The 17,240-nt window shown below is 35.3% G+C and overlaps 1 protein-coding gene across 1 annotated transcript in view; it reads left to right on the top strand.

Annotated features, from left to right (window-relative positions):
* LOC121371922 overlaps window positions 1–17,240 on the top strand; it is a 58,094-nt gene that overhangs the window by 27,009 nt on the left and 13,845 nt on the right. The window contains exon 5 of the mRNA XM_041498169.1: window positions 3,688–3,827. Coding sequence (XP_041354103.1) covers window positions 3,688–3,827 — 140 coding nt within the window. The remainder of the gene's footprint in view (window positions 1–3,687; window positions 3,828–17,240) is intronic.

The raw sequence follows: 17,240 nt of genomic DNA, 5'->3' as shown, positions 1-17,240 counted from the left end.
ATGAAATGGAGCCGTCTGAGTGGGGATGGAAGTTAGAAGGTGAAAAACTCATTCCGGTGATGACAGACAAAAAGCCCTGCTCCAGAGGTACTTATTCAGATCATTCACTTGGCTTGGCTAGGTTTTTAACGTGTTCATATACCTCTATGGTTTCGAACACGCCTATCTCGAGTCCGGCTTCCAATAAGATTGGGGATCTGACTCGGGACAGGAAATACCTAAATATAAGGACAATTTAAAAATTTCGAAAATTACGACCAAAAAATAATAAAATAATGGTGAGAGGAGGTTAATAAATTTTGACTGCGTCCTTAAACATATATACAGTTAATCTATAACTAAATAATAAATAGTATGACGCAATTTTAGATGGGGTGGTCTAAAATAAAATTAAATTAAAAATATAAAATTAATTAATACCCCAGAGGTTAGGAGGAAGGGTAGGAGGGTTGGCCCCAGCCCACAAAAAAGTTATATTAGAAAAGTTTAAAAGTTATAAGAATTACCAATTATATTTCGAACCTTGGTGTGACCAGACGGAGGCCGGGGGAGAGGGAAGGCCAAAGATGATTCACTGCAACTGTTCGGGAGGGTGCACTACTCAAAAGTGTACCTGCAGAAAGCATCAGATGGAATGCACCAGTGCATGTGGGCATTTCAACTTATTTGTGTGCTTATATCCAATTAAGGTTCAAGCATACTGTCCTGGGCACATACCTCAGCTATCTGGGCTGTCTGTCCAGGACAGTGGGTTAGTTGTTAGCTGGTTAGTGGTTAGTGAGAAAGAAGAGGGTGTAGTAGCCTTACACCTAACCATTGAGCCGATAAGAACTCGCTCTGGGTTGGAGCCGGTACCGGGCTGCGAACCCTGTACCTACCAGCCTGTTGCCCGATGGCTTAACCACTGTGCCACCGAGGCCGATATGTGGGCATTGCCGAGATGGCAACTGACAATATGACAAATGAGCCATGATAGAAAAGGATGATGAACAAGACTGCATCTGAGAAGCAATAAGATAGGATATTATGTCATGACGGCAGTGCTTATTCTCAGAGTTGTGCCTTGATTACGTCATTGATGACGTCATGACACCAGTACAAATGCAATGTCCATTCCAGGAACTATTGTTATTTGATAAACATAAATGAAAATAGCATTAATTATAACATCAGGTTAAAACAAACTTGCAATTTGATTTTTGACGTTTTTTTGCTGGCGGCCATCTTGTTTTTTAATATAAGTTGTAGAAGCATCACGAGGGGTATATGGCTTTTTATGTACCCTCTGTGTGTTCTTTTACCCCGAGCCGAAGGCGAGGGGGTAAAAGAGCACACAGAGGGTACATACAAAGCCATATACCCCGAGACATGCTTCTACAACGAATTTATCTTGCCGACATGTTAAACCATATAGCCAAATAAACAAAATAACGCCAGATAATAATTGTTAACAATTTATTAACGGAGCCGTACCACGCGGACGCAAACGAAACCACTTGCCAGTGACGAAAAATAGTTCCATCGATAAACGAGTTTTTAACTTCAAATGTTTGTAATACGAAATTGTCTGAAACAGATATTAATAAATAAATTTTTTTTTTTTTTTTTATCAGAAATGTATGTAGTAAAAAAAATAAAAATATTTAAAAAACAACAAAAAACCCACAACTGTTGCTAATCGCGCATTAATACAATAAAACCACGACCGTAATTAGGTGGCCGAGTTCAACATTGCAGCTTTTAAAAGTATTGAAATAGTGTATTTTATAGTAAAAATAAAATTAATTATGTATACTTGATTGAGTATCAATGTTATTTATAATCTAATTATTGCTTTAGCATTAACTGGGGCGGCTGGAAACTGTTGGAAATTACAGACGGGGTATAAGAGAATTTGGCTCCGCCCACAGGGGGGGATAAGGGATTTGTCCAACGGCAAACAACCAATGAGATTAAAGAATTTTACATGAAAGCGAGATAATATCATTTTTTAAACATTTTCCCATGTGTCAAAATTGTCCAACTTTTGATATGTTGTACTCCACATCGAATAATACAATAAACGATCATAAAACGTTTTGTTGCAATTTGTTTGGGGTTAGGTGGTATATTGACCCGCCTATATCCTCGCCGCACATGTACGGCGCGACAGATTAATTTAGTCAAGAATGACACAATACCGATAGGAATTCTGTTTTTCTCGCGCGACACGAGCGACAAAAATATATTAACCAATCAGACAAGTTTGTCTTGGCGGCTTCAGCTGTCGATAACAGTTTCAAAATGGAGACTGTCGTTATGGTCTGGTTAGGATATAAATATTGTCGCGCCACTAGTGTCAGAAAGAAAGAAAGAAAGAAATGTTTTATTTAACGAGGCACTCGACACATTTTATTTACGGTTATATGGCGTCAGACATATGGTTAAGGACAACACAGATTTTGAGAGGAAACCCGCTGTCGCCACTACATGGGCTACTCTTCCGATTAGCAGCAAGGGATCTTTTATTTACGCTTCCCACAGGCAGGATAGCACAAACCATGGCCTTTGTTGAACCAGTTATGGATCACTTGTCGGTGCAAGTGGTTTACACCTACCCATTGAGCCTTGCGGAGCATTCACTCAGGGTTTGGAGTCGGTATCTGGATTAAAAATCCCATGCCTCAACTGGGATCCGAACCCAGTACCTACCAGCCTGTAGACCGATGGTCTGCCACGACGTCACCGAGGCCGGTCCTCACTAGTGTCAGGTTAGGGTACAGATGAGTTCATAAATATGACGGACTGTTGTAGTTCTGGGCGTCTGGTTAGAATACAGCTTATGAGATGATAAATATGACTGTTGTAGTTCTGGGCGTCTGGTTAGAATACAGCTTAGGAGATGATAAATATGACTGTTGTAGTTCTGGGCGTCTGGTTAGAATACAGTTTAGGAGATGATAAATATGACTGTTGTATTTCTGGGCGTCTCGTTAGAATACAGCTTATGAGCCGATAAATATGACTGTTGTAGTTCTGGGCGTCTGGCTAGAATACAGCTTTATAAGATGATAATTATGACTGTTGTAGTTCTGGGCGTCTCGTTAGAATACAACTTACGAGATGATAAATATGACTATTGTAGTTCTGGGCGTCTGGTTAGAATACAGCTTATGAGATGATAAATATGACTGTTATAGTTCTGGGCGTCTGATTAGAATACAGCTTATGAGCTGATAAATGTGACAGCTGTAGTTCTGGGCGTCTGGTTAGAATACAGCTTATGAGCCGATAAATATGACAGCTGTAGTTCTGGGTGTCAGGTTAGGATACAGCTTTATGAGATGATAAATATGGCTGTTCTAGTTCTGAGCGTCTGGTTAGAATACAGCTTATGAGCCGATAAATATGACTGTTGTAGTTCTGGTCGTCTCGTTAGAATACAGCTTATGAGCAGATAAATATGACTGTTGTAGTTCTTCGCGTCTGGTTAGAATACAGCTTATGAGATGATAAATATGACAGCTGTAGTTCTGGGCGTCTGGTTAGAATACAGCTTTATGACATGATAACTATGACTGTTGTAGTTCTGGGCGTCGGAAGCACGCAAACGCACTTTACTCATTTGTATGTATGTATCATGCACGTTGTGTGTATTATATACTGTGTATATATAACAAGACGTACGACTAACTGTTGTTGTTGTAGTTGTATACGATGACGCGTAAAGAAGCACGTGTCGGTTTACCCGATGACGATGTCGTCACCATTACCGAAGATAACCGGAAGTACTTTGACGACACTGCTACTATCGGAAAAGGCATTACAGAAATGATCAAAGGTTACAGGTTGGTAAATATTTAAATATTCAGTTTTCTTAAAATAATTCCACAGCAAAATGTTTGAACAGTAGTGCAAAGTAGATGTAATGTAATAACCCAGGAACAGGTGGTAGAACGCCGCTCAGTTCCGCCATAACTGGGCGAGACTACCCACCACCCCTCAGTACTGAAGCAAATCCTCAGATTCGGGCAAAAATTATCGATATATTCGGGCAAAATGAACTGGCTTGAAACCTTTTCACTCTGTATTTTCATACTTCTAAGCACAATATTACTAGGGATGGGAACAGTGTGAAGGAATTAAGAAGTAAAATACCATGTCTGACAACATTTTAGTTTTTTTAATCGCCTAAAACACCATTCTGATATGTAGAAATAGAAATAAAATTTAATGATGATTTTTTTTAAAAGGTTTGGCAATTTACTGGAGTGGGGTAGCTGGCACTCCTACCACGCTAACTACAGCTCCGCAGACAGACGTATCGTGTAACAGACGTATCGTGCTATAAAGCTCTCATGGAAACTGCTGTGAAGTTCAAGTTCAAACCGGTTTTTACATGCCTATGTCCACTAGGGTACAGGCATGTCCCCCCCCCCCCCCCCTCCCCCGGTCTCATCCCTGGCAGGGCCAGCGATTCGACCAGGGGGAGAGGGGTTGAAAAGAGGGATAAGTTTTGGACTTTATACTAAATTGGGGGGATTTTATTATTTTTGATGTGTCGTCCTAAAGAATATGTATGTGTTATTGGCATTTTATATTATTTAGTTGACACTATTTTTGATCGGGCATTCTAAAGTTATGATATACTTATTTTAATATTAAAAATTTAAGCCCTGGAGGAAAGGTTAACGATCGGGGTGAGCTTTGTGACCAATCATGGTTTGCGGTCCAACACCCGGGTGAGTTTTTCACCACCGCACCGGGCTGGACCCCCACGGCGAGTGGCAGGTGGGCAGGGGAGGCCAGACAATCCTAGCCCTAACATACTGGCATACTGCTGTGAAGAAGTGCGCATGTGTAATATACCTCTTTCATATTCCTATTGCGCATGCGCGCGAAGAGTAACGTCCCATGCCGAATTAGACTGTATCCAGTCTATTTACAAACTTGGGGGGTTGTCACGTGTGTTACTATTACCAGTCGCCAACAACAGACGAAAGCAATTTGATAGGGTCCTTTATTGAGGGTAGTCTATGACAAAACCCTGTAAAACAATAACAATAATCTTAAAACATATAAAACACCATTATACATATATCCGCATAAAAAGATACTAAAGTTGTACAAATATAGTCTTGTTATACAAATATACTCTCTGCAATATGTTTATACAAAAAAATAGAATACTCTTCAGCGGTTGCAAAACGAAGTACTATTATCCTGTTCAATTATTTAGACCCAAAGTGTTTTGCAAATGTTACGTTTATTTCCTATTCGATATTTGTTTTCTTTGCATTTACATGAAAACAAACCCAAACCCCGACAGGTTTTAAATACAAATCATCATATAAAATGCACGAAGTTGACTTAATTCCACTTTTTAAAAATCTCTGTGTCGTTTGAATGCACGTTATTTCGCCTATAAATAACTAAGGTCATTTGCATATCAAAACATTGGGATCTGAGGTTACGTGAAGACCATTATAGCTCGTTTCACTAAATCAAGGTTATTATTGTTTTGCAGTGTGTAACAGCATTGTCTAATCTTTCCGTTAAACATAGATGTAAACAAACAGAACATGTAACCCTTTCTTGTAGGTGCATTATATTTAATAAATTTAGCTAATGTATTATGTATTTTTATTTAAATGGGTCTAAATAATTGAACAGGATAATAGTAGGCGTTGAAACTGACAGAGTAGGAGTTGGGGGTTTATCGAGAGCTACATACACTCAGTAATGGGGGCACGCGAGGGGGGGGGGGGGGGGGGGGGGGGGGGGGGGGGGGCTCCATGGGCCGGAGTTTGATACCACAGATCTGTGCATTGTAGTCCACTTGTAATGCATATAGTTGGTGAAATTGTTGGCCCAAGAATAGAACAAGTATGACTGAGTGGTTTTCCGTTTTAAAAACAAGCTATTTTCCGTTTCATGTTTTTGTAAATTCCGTTTCATTTCCATTTCAGACTACAATATGCAATTAACAATTGAACTAACACAAGTTGTGACAAATTAAAGTCCGAACCAAATTGTTAACAACTACAATACATTACTCTCCAACCTTTAATTGCCGATACATTTCCCCCAAATTTTGTTTAGACACAAGTTGTGAAAAAACCCATTACAGTGACACAGATTCCACATACGAGACTGTAACGATGTTACCAGTGTCGACTTCGTTGACAGCATAGGGCAAAATACATGCAGTTTTCTGCCGTCTGCCATTTTGTTTCTTTATGGAATACTCTTCAAGATGGGTGAAAGCCTCCAAAGTATGTGTCATAATTAATATAAAATCAATGATCTCATTAAAAAAAAAATAATAATAATAATAATAATAATAATAATAATAAAATTAATATGACGTCGCTATTTGTCATTAAATCAAAATAACCCTACATATCAGTAGCGAAAAATCAAAGCAAAGCCTACAATTATAATAACTACATAAAGCATGATTGTCTAACAATTAAATGCACTGCAGTTAGGGTTCACAAAACGTAAACATTTATTTTTTCATCTCTGTGAAAATCTAACGTCGTCTGCAAATTGAAGTATGCGCATGACACAGCGGAAATAAAGTAACATTGCAACGTTCAGCCAGCCGTTTTTTGCTAAACGTTTGCAAACACATTTTGACGGGTGGTTCCAGAAATGGTCATTCGGTTTAATGTGTAGCGTAAAAATCTGTCTTCCAAGACAAGCGTTAACGACAAACCGCTGGCTAAACTTACTCCTGGAAAAAACCCTGTCCCATCTGCGCAGGCGCAACAGACTAAGCAGTAAACCAGCCCCAAGTTCAGCCAGCAAACGTTTCACTAACGTTCGCGAAGTATTTGATTGGTTCCCAATGTCACCATTTGGTTTACCGTGAAGCGCATAATCCAGTCTAGCGTTTGCCAGTAGTACTGCGCAAGGGTCAATCGTTAGTTTACAGAGTGTGGTAATAGTAAAATAGTATAAAAAAAATTAACTTTGCGGATAATCGTAATTCCGTTTCCAAATGTAAATTCCGTTTCACAATGGGAATTCCGTCCGTTTGCCGCGATCGCAGAAAATCACTGGGTCTACTGTGCTCATGAATCAAAACAAAATATATTTTAAAAACAAAGGCAATGAGCAGTAATTATAGCCAATGTATTTACACGATATTTCGTTGTTTCTTGTAATGTATGCTGATGACACTGTTCTTTTATCAGAGACAGTAAAAGGTCTTCAGAAGATGCTTGATGTGCTCTATGCATATAGTACAAAATGGAACATCAGTGTTAATATAGATAAAACAAAAATTGTTGTATTCAGAAATAGAGGTAAAATAACTGTTAAAGAATCATGGATATATTATGATGACCTAATTGAAATTGTTGATTGTTTTAATTACCTTGGATTGACATTGAATTTTAATGGAAAGTTTACTATATCACAAAGGGTAATTGCTTCACAGGGCAGAAAATGTATGAATCACATTTCAAGAATATGTAATAATCTATGCCTTAATAAGGACACGAAGTTACACGTTTTCGATACCTATGTTTCTAGTGTTTTAAATTATGGATGCGAAATATGGGGTTTTCATCCTGCTCATGATATTGAACATGTACATATGGATTTTTGTAAACGAATTTTGAATGTTAAGAAATGCACCACAAATGTAGTTGTTTTGACAGAACTTGGAAGAGTTCCTTTAAGTATTATGCGAAAAATTAGAATAGTTAAATATTGGATCCCTCTAATTGGCTATACCAGGTAAGATATTTACTACTATCAATAGGTTTCGGAGATGTTTGGTGTAGTCAGCATGTAAATAGTGCTAACTCATTTTAAAAATGTTTAGAAATACGTCTAACGGACCAGTTTATTCAAGAGAAAGATGCTACAATAGACAAATCTCCAAAATGTACATTATATAAACTGCTGATAGACACTTTTTGTTTGCAATATTATCTTACAATATCAATTCCTGAATGTTATGCCACGCTTATTACAAAATTTCGTGTATCTTCCCATCAATTGCTCATTGAACAAGGAAGATATTATGGTATAGAAAGATCTGAAAGAAAATGTAAATTGTGCAATAAGGACGATATAGAAGACGAATATCATTTTATTCTGATATGTCCATTGTATACAGGTTTACGAATTACTTACATAAAAAAATATTATTGGTTCAAACTATCTATGTTTAAAATTGTACAATTATTATCAGTTCAAAACAGAAAAGAACTATGTAATCTCGGTAAATTTCTCAAACATACAACCTTTTTTACGTTCTGACCGGCCTCGGTGGCGTCGTGGCAGGCCATCGGTCTACAGGCTGGTAGGTACTGGGTTCGGATCCCAGTCGAGGCATGGGATTTTTAATCCAGATACCGACTCCAAACCCTGAGTGAGTGCTCCGCAAGGCTCAATGAGTAGGTGTAAACCACTTGCACCGACCAGTGATCCATAACTGGTTCAACAAAGGCCATGGTTTGTGCTATCCTGCCTGTGGGAAGCGCAAATAACAGATCCCTTGCTGCCTGTCGTAAAAAAGAGTAGCCTATGTGGCGACAGCTGGTTTCCTCTAAAAACAGTGTCAGAATGACCATATGTTTGACGTCCAATAGCCGATGATAAGATAAAAAAATCAATGTGCTCTAGTGGCGTCGTTAAATAAAACAAACTTTACTCTCTTTTTTTTACGTTCTAAGCATATATAACTGTCCATCCTCCAATTACACAATCACCCATTGTATATATTATCTGTTTGTATCATTGTTTATTGAATGTATATGTATATGCCTATGAGCCGTAAGGCTTAAAGCTAATAAACTATACTATACTATAGACGCTGTATTCGTGGGAAACTCAAAGTTTTCCTGAAAACATTAACCCATAGAAGCCGAGCTATACATTCAGACAAGAACCAAGAAAATATAAACTGGAGTCTGAGCAACTGTGGCGAAAATAGACGTCGGAAATGAGGGTAGTAAACGTCGCATGCGACGCGCGACGCCTTGTTTTGCAACCACTGCTCTTGATTAAATAAAGAAAACACAATTAGATAAACTAATTGAATAAGCGCTACTTCAAGCATATAATTAAATATTTATTACTTTAACATTAATAAATAACCCATGGTAACATATTCTCAATGTATAAAACTAAACATTAATAATCTAAACTAAGTTACATTCATAATATAATGAAACATACATATTTACACAGTACACAATTAGCACGAGCAGTGAATATACTGCACGGGCCGCGACCTAAAGAAACAAACAATATAGTCGGGTTGCCAGATGCCAAAATTTGACCTAACCTTGAACTAGGGTACATACGATGTTTCATGATGGTTTTAAGTCACTTAGGGTGTCCTGATTCAGAAACTGCATGATGACGGCCATTTTTTTACGGCCATTTTAAAAACATCTCCCCCAGGCTAAAAAAATACTGTTTTTTAGTTAGGCCTACTGTGTCATGCTATAATGTCCTATAGGTACAAAGTTTTAAAATACCTCTACCTATTTAGATACCTTATATAAACATTAAAGAATAAATAAAAAATATATAGCAACATGTAAGTGGAGTTTACTTGTAGCCATCTTGGTTTTTAAAATGGCCGCCATTGTAAATTTAGTTTTTTCAATACTACCATTCCCAGGCAAAACTAAACTTTGTTTTAAAGTGGTACAAAGGTAGTTAGACATGATTCCATGATCACTATATATACATGAATATTTGTAACCTGTATGTTATATATTAAAACTATTGTAATATAACCATTTTATTTATTGAGTATATGTCCAAGAATCACTTGAAACAGCATCTTTCAAAAAATCAATATTTCTTATGAAAAAATTGACAAGTAACTATATAAAATCATCTGCATCACATGTATGGTGAACTTTGTTACATATGTAAACGCAGGCATGTTAAAATAGACCAGTAGCTGTCAAATTTCATTGGCTAATATAACGTTTAGGCAGTCACATTTTGCACATTAAACACAGTACAGATGAAATAACATATTTAATTTAGTGCTTAGAAAGGGAAGTCTTAATCTAAATGTGATCAATATTTTTGTTAATACTTACATGTGTATGGTTCCTTGCTTTAAATATCATTCTATGCACATCTTTGTGCTCATCCAGTCTTACTACAGATGGTGTTGAACAAAACACTTTACAATGATTCAGGCTTGAATACACTCACGACTATTGTAACTTATTTTGGAAAAAGTTTTGTGAAGAAATATCATATTTAATATGATAATGGCAGATTCGTAATCGTCACATCACACACTTTTAAATGTTTAAAATTACTTTTATATATTAGTAGATTAACACATATTTTTGTCCGATTTTATGGGAAAAGGTTTTAATTTGAATGCGAAGTCCTTTTAAAATAATCATAAAATTTTAATTTGCAGCCTCCTTCTTTGAAACATAATTTATACTGTAAAATGTGATATGCATGTACGATGTCATTACTGTTCTTCATCAGTGTAATTTTCATCATGCATAGTTTTTAGGATTATTACAAATGTCCGGTGCCATTCATTGTTAGAAAATGGTGCGAAATAAGCTTTGACATGAACTTATTCGTGAGCAAAGCAGTCACATACCATTACTTCCATAAGCTTTGGTGGAGCACACACCAGTACAATGACTGGGTATGCCATTTATCATTTTGAACCCACTCTCAGATATATTTACATGTCATGGGTTCTGCTAATCGTTAGCTTTCCACGTCATGGTTTTAACTTGCTTGATGTGCTCAGTCAATGCAAGATCAGTAGGAAGCAGACTTTTGATTTTGGAAATTTCTCTTTTACTTGTAAATATAGTGTGCTTCAAGTGGTTCATGGACGATTGTATTGTTTCGTCTTGTATAGCAACCCGCTGTTCAGCTGTGATCAGATCGTGAAAGTTTAGCTCTTGTTCTCCCAGTGCCTCCAGACCAACATCATGCTTCAACATTACTGATATATGCAATGCTAATGTTCCATAGCCAATGAAATTCGACAGCTACCGGCCTATGCCTGCATTTATGTATGTAAATAATTTCGCCTGATATATGGTACATGTGATTCAGGTGATTTTATTAATTTAACAGTTACTTGTTAAATGTTTTTAAAATGTAATTTTACTTTTAAAAGTACTCTTCTATTCTCAGGTTGGTTTTGGACCAGATAACCAAGATATACAATTCTTTTAAAAGTATAGCTTGTTATATATTAAAATATTTTTAATATATGACATATCAAAATTGGTAACATTTTGGGTCCTGATTCTAAAGTTTATTAAAGGGACTAACCTGTGTTTCCAGACCTAGCAAGACTTCTGTTTGTTCCCATAAGCGTACGTGACAGGGGGGCAGGGGGCAATTGCCCACCTTGTGCTGGGAAAAACCCATCAAATGCGAGCAAAAACAATAGGGATATTCGGGCAGAATGAGCTAGCCTGAAATGTGTCCACCATGTATTTCCATCATTTTAACCACAATATTAGTCGTAATCTGTTTAGCAGTAATGCAAATATAAATAAACGTTGGTATCCAGATTCGTGCATTTTTATTTAATTTTGGCAAACATCAGCTTGCCCCACCAAAAAAATAAATACACATCCTGCTTTTCCAGGTGCTTTAAAACATTTACCTTTAAATGCTTTACATATGAATACATTTGGAATGACCTTTGGTTGCAATTTTGTTTTTAATTTCGTTTGGCTGTTGTAAAAAATTATAAATGTTTACCTTCGAAATTATTTTAGACAAAAATAGATATTGAGATACAAAACATTATAATGTCCAGAAATACATGGATTATAGAGATAATCACATTCTAAGCAAGAAAACAAATAAATTTTAATTTTAATAATGCATTAATAATTTATTTGTCGAAAACATTTTCAAACGGCTACAAACTGAGGATAGTCCAATCCCTTTAATACAAGTATAGACTATTACTCTGGCATAAATGCATGGAAATACTCTTAAAGTATATTATAGACATTAGTTAAAATAAAATCAATATTTAATTTTAAAAAACTATGCCAAAATATCATGTTCCTTGCAAGGTGTAAATTAGATTAAATTGGGATTTTTATTTTTAAATCTGTTATTTTTAACTTTCTCTTGTGAAAATCCTCCACCCAAAATGTTACCATTTTTATATTGAACAATACAGATTATAAATAGTCTTGCTTATGTAGTGAAAGCATGCCCACCTACATGTATATAACTTAAAACAATTGTTTTATTTGCCTGGGTGCGGTAATATTGTAAAAAGAAATGTTTAAATGGCGGCCATTTTGAAAACCAAGATGGCCGTAAGCAAACGCCCCTGAAATGTTGCTATAGCATTTTTTAATTATTATTATTCTTTAGTATTTGTAAAAGGTATCCAAATAGGTATGGGTCTTCTAATAATCTTGTACAAATAAAACATTATAACATAACGCAATGGGCCTAACAGAAATAAAACAGTATAACATAACGCAATGGGCCTAACAGAAATAAAACAGTATAACATAACGCAATGGGCCGGACAGAAATAAAACAGTATAACATAACGCAATGGGCCTAACAGAAATAAAACATTATAACATAACGCAATGGGCCTAACAGAAATAAAACAGTATAACATAACGCAATGTGGGCCTAACAGAAATAAAACAGTATAACATAACGCAATGGGCCTAACAGAAATAAAACAGTATAACATAACGCAATGGGCCTAACAGAAATAAAACATTATAACATAACGCAATGGGCCTAACAGAAATAAAACATTATATCATAACGCAATGGGCCTAACAGAAATAAAACATTATAACATAACGCAATGTGGGCCTAACAGAAACAAAACATTATAACATAACGCAATGGGCCTAACAGAAACAAAGAAACAAAACAGTATAACATAACGCAATGGGCCGGACAGAAACAAAACATTATAACATAACGCAATGGGCCTGACAGAAACAAAACAGTATAACATAACGCAGTGGGCCGGACAGAAACAAAACATTATAACATAACGCAATGGGCCTGACAGAAACAAAACAGTATAACATAACGCAGTGGGCCTAACAGAAACAAAACATTATAGCATAACGCAGTGGGCCTAACAGAAACAAAACATTATAACATAACGCAATGGGCCTAACAGAAATAAAACTCTATTTGTTTCAGCCTGGGGTGGTGCTTATAATAAATGACCGTCAAAAAAATTGATCAATGATGACAAAGTGTCATCATGCAGTTTCCGAATCAGGACACCCTAAATGACTTAAAACCATCATAAAACATCGTATGTACCCTAGTTCAAGGTATAACCCTTATTCTGCCCGACTAAGGCGACACAGAGAGTGAAGGTCTTAATCAGTTAACTATAAAACAAATAAAGTAATACTAAAACATGGATCACAACTGTTACAAAGCATTCATAATATATACAAATACAGGCATTTTCTATTTCTTATCGACATACTAAATGAATACTATTAATTATTAATCATTAAGCTACCACAAGGTTTAGTATAATTATACTTTAATTAGTACACCTATATACATCTTTAGATATAACTGCATATATAATCCAACTATTAAATAAGCCAACATTACTTCTAAACTAAATAACGTTTATGTCTAATTCTTCACACAAATTTATATTTAATACTAACTATAATTTACAAAACTACAATTACTTCTTAATGATATTTTACTTTATGCATATTAGTATAAAGAAGTGCAAATAAGAAAAGATAAAGAAAACTAACCTCAGGATTTCAAAGATGGCGAACTTTTTAGAGTAGAAATAACATGTCTTCTTGCCAGGTGAGATTTTAAAAAGAGTAATTAGTCAGCAGTTGGCTTAGCCAAATTAGCCAATTGCAGAGCCGTGGTCGATGTCACAGGTCAGTGGTCAACAGTCAAATACCATCCCAAGCTGCCGTTACTGATCCAAAGTGTGAACCCACTGATTAAAAGTCAGTGCATGTGTGTTTGTGTACAGTGCAGTGCAATAGCTTAAAATCACTAAAATTCCACCTGGTTACAATGTGCGTCATAAGTAGCTTCGTAGGAGATGGGAATCTCTGGCAACTAACGTACATATTTCGTATCAGATGGTATAGACGGGCTTTTCCGATTGTCGCCCAGCAGTTTATGACGTTGTCGATAGATGGCGTAACAGTACGGCCGCCATTAAGGGAGTGGAATTCACGCAACAATAACATGTGACGGCATTGCAGCTGGGTGCAATTTTAGTCTTTATGACTTTTTTGGAACCAGTCTCTCGGATAATTCAACCTCATTTAAAGATTGTATATTCACATCAATATGGGTGGAAATCTGTGAATGATTAAAAACATAAATAATAAAGCACCTATACACACCAATACAAAAGCATAGGGAATAAATTAAACACACGCAAGTGTAAATAATTTTGATGGTTATTAAGTGAAACTTTACTGAATGCATCCTGAAATATAGAAAAGTATTTCTGTTATGTATATTTGTAGAAAACGTGGTGTATCATTTAAACAAAGAAAAAAGAAAGACTGACCTTGGACCTAGAGTAGATGTCAACGTTTAGCTGTTACTATTATTAGCTCTGGGATATTCCAGATGTCATCACATGGGGTTGAAGTGGGGCGCATTTAACACTGCCAAATATTGATCTCTTATTTATTTTTATTTCATTTATTTTTTATAAACATTTTTATATATACATACGAGTTATTATGGTGTTGCAAGACATATGAATATGATTGGACTTTACATTTGTGAGCGGTGTTTCAACCTCATATTGAAGTTTTTCGAGGAGTTCGCCTGGTAACAGCCTGGTTTAATTTTGTACAAAATCCACGTTGATGGGGTAGGTCTACAAGTGTATAACTGTTGCTAACATATTTTCACTTAAAGTTTTTATAAATACATAAAATAATATGCATTTACTAAAGTGTAAGTATTATTTTTAAACGTTTTTCAAAATTGGACGATATTTTAAAGCAGTTAATGTTGTTTAAAATTGCGTTAAAAATCAAGTAATTTCCATCTTGTCTTCTTTATCAATTTTATTGTCCCAAAAAGTATATTCTAAACAAAAATAAGGTACTTCAGATTGTGATATAATTATTTCTGATGAACCTGCTTGTACCCTTTTGAGAACATAAACTAGAAGAGCAGTCCACAAGACACACGCTGGTGACTGCTGCGATCGATCAGTGACCGGACCTTACTTAAGGTGGGTGGGTGCACGTTTTTTGCTGCTATCGAAGTGTTAAAAGTTACAATGGCACGAAATAGTAACAATAACATCATTTTCATCTGAAGTTAGTAATATTTTTGAAAATTATTTATATCGACGTTTAAATATAATGGAGGACGCGGAATTAATATACTAACTAAAACACCACACGTGAGGCTTAGTGACAGCATATCGGACGAGTTCTCGGAATTTTGTCATCGTAATAAATCCTGGTTGCCCATAACAGCGTACATCTATCGTCCGATTTATCACGAAAATTAACCAATGAAAAAAAAGGCTTATATGAAAGTTGCATTAGAATAAAAAAGACAGTCATAATCATATAACTACAAACCAATGCTACATGTCTATCTATAAATTATATTTATCTATATTTATTTATTTATTATGTTTACTTTTCAGTATCATTTATATCAGACACATACAACTTCATTTGAAATATATGGTAATTACGAAGTTAACAAAAATTCTTTATTTATCTTATTTTATTTATTTATTTATTTATATTTATATTTATTTAATTTCATTTATTTATTTATTTATTTATTTATTTATTTATTTATTTATTCTTTCTTTTCTTTCTTTCTTTTATTTACTCTTCACACATACAACTTCATTTGAAATATATGGTAATTACGAAGTTAACAAAAATTCTTTATTTATCTTATCTAATTTATTTATTTATTTATTTATTTATTTTTATTTATTTATTTTATTTTATTTTATTTATTTATTCTTCCTTTCTTTCTTTTATTTACTCTTCACACATACAACTTCATTTGAAATTTATGGTAATTCGTCGCGTCAGAGCCAGAAGGACGTCAGTGCATCAACATTCATTTTTAAAAAGCTGAGATAATGAAGGAAAACTGTTTTTCTTGATCAGTAGTTAAGATGTCGAATTTGTTTTAATGACAATGAAAGCTGAACATATTTTTGATTTCTTTGTATATTTGTGGTATTAATAGTATATTATGTGTTTTAATTATTTGCTTAAATAGTTGTAGTTACGACAATTATTCATGATTGAATTAAATGTGTCATTTACGACCAACAGCATATTAAGTTAAATTGAATTTTATTCTGAAAGAACCATCCCTTCTAAAACATTTCAGTTTTGCAAATCACATATTTATTAAAAAAAATGAAAAAGCTTGTAAATAGAAAAATTTAGAACCAAACATTCAAAAAGGAAACAAGTAGAAGTACGTATTAATAAAATCACTGGTTAAACAAAATGCGTGAAAAAGTTATTTTACTTTTGTCAATAATAATATGAAAAATAAAATCACCAATTGAACAAATAATAATGTGAAAACAAACCTACTCTGACTTGTGAAATCCTTGTTTTCTTTGATCCACCCCCGATTGTGTGTGACTTTATCTAGCGGCAGTGCTCCATGTTCGTTGTTTGATGATGGTGCGTCAGAATCAGATGACTTGTCCGTAAAAAAAACTCCTTCTTTTTGGAGGAAAGTATTCGTTCCTGAGGAGTCATCAGAAAAGCTGATATGTTGTGTGCAGTGTTCTTCCCGTGTTCTTTGCGCCATGCAGATAATTCCTGGTTCTGCTGCCTCGTGGTGTACTTCACTAGTTTCAAGAATGCCTGATTTATATAAATCAGCTAGTGCATCGGACAAACCAGAATAGTTAAGCAAACTGAAGCTGGCATCCTTAATGAAGAAACTATGTTTAGAGTCTTATTGGTTTGGGATACACCGGGTTCAAGTGAAGCTCATTCAAAGGATATAGGGTTTACATTTCCAATGAGGGTGTGCACTGAAAATCAAATTCAGAAGCAGTGAACACTATAACATGTCCACCTGTTGAGTATGCAGGGTTCTCTCCAGGTTCTATCGAGTGATCAGCTTCTGCTGTGTGTTGGGTGTACTCTCCGGGTTCTGTTGTGTATTTGGTGATCTCTCAAGATCATGTTGTGTGTTCAGTGATCTCCCCAGGTTCTGTTGTGTTTGGTGATCACTCTTGGTTCTATTGTGTA

This window comes from Gigantopelta aegis, chromosome 4, assembly GCF_016097555.1.
Source record: "Gigantopelta aegis isolate Gae_Host chromosome 4, Gae_host_genome, whole genome shotgun sequence".
NCBI classification, from domain to species: Eukaryota; Metazoa; Mollusca; class Gastropoda; order Neomphalida; family Peltospiridae; genus Gigantopelta; species Gigantopelta aegis.
The sequence above is the reverse complement of the archived record's forward strand: the minus strand, read 5'-3'. Positions and strand labels throughout refer to the sequence as shown.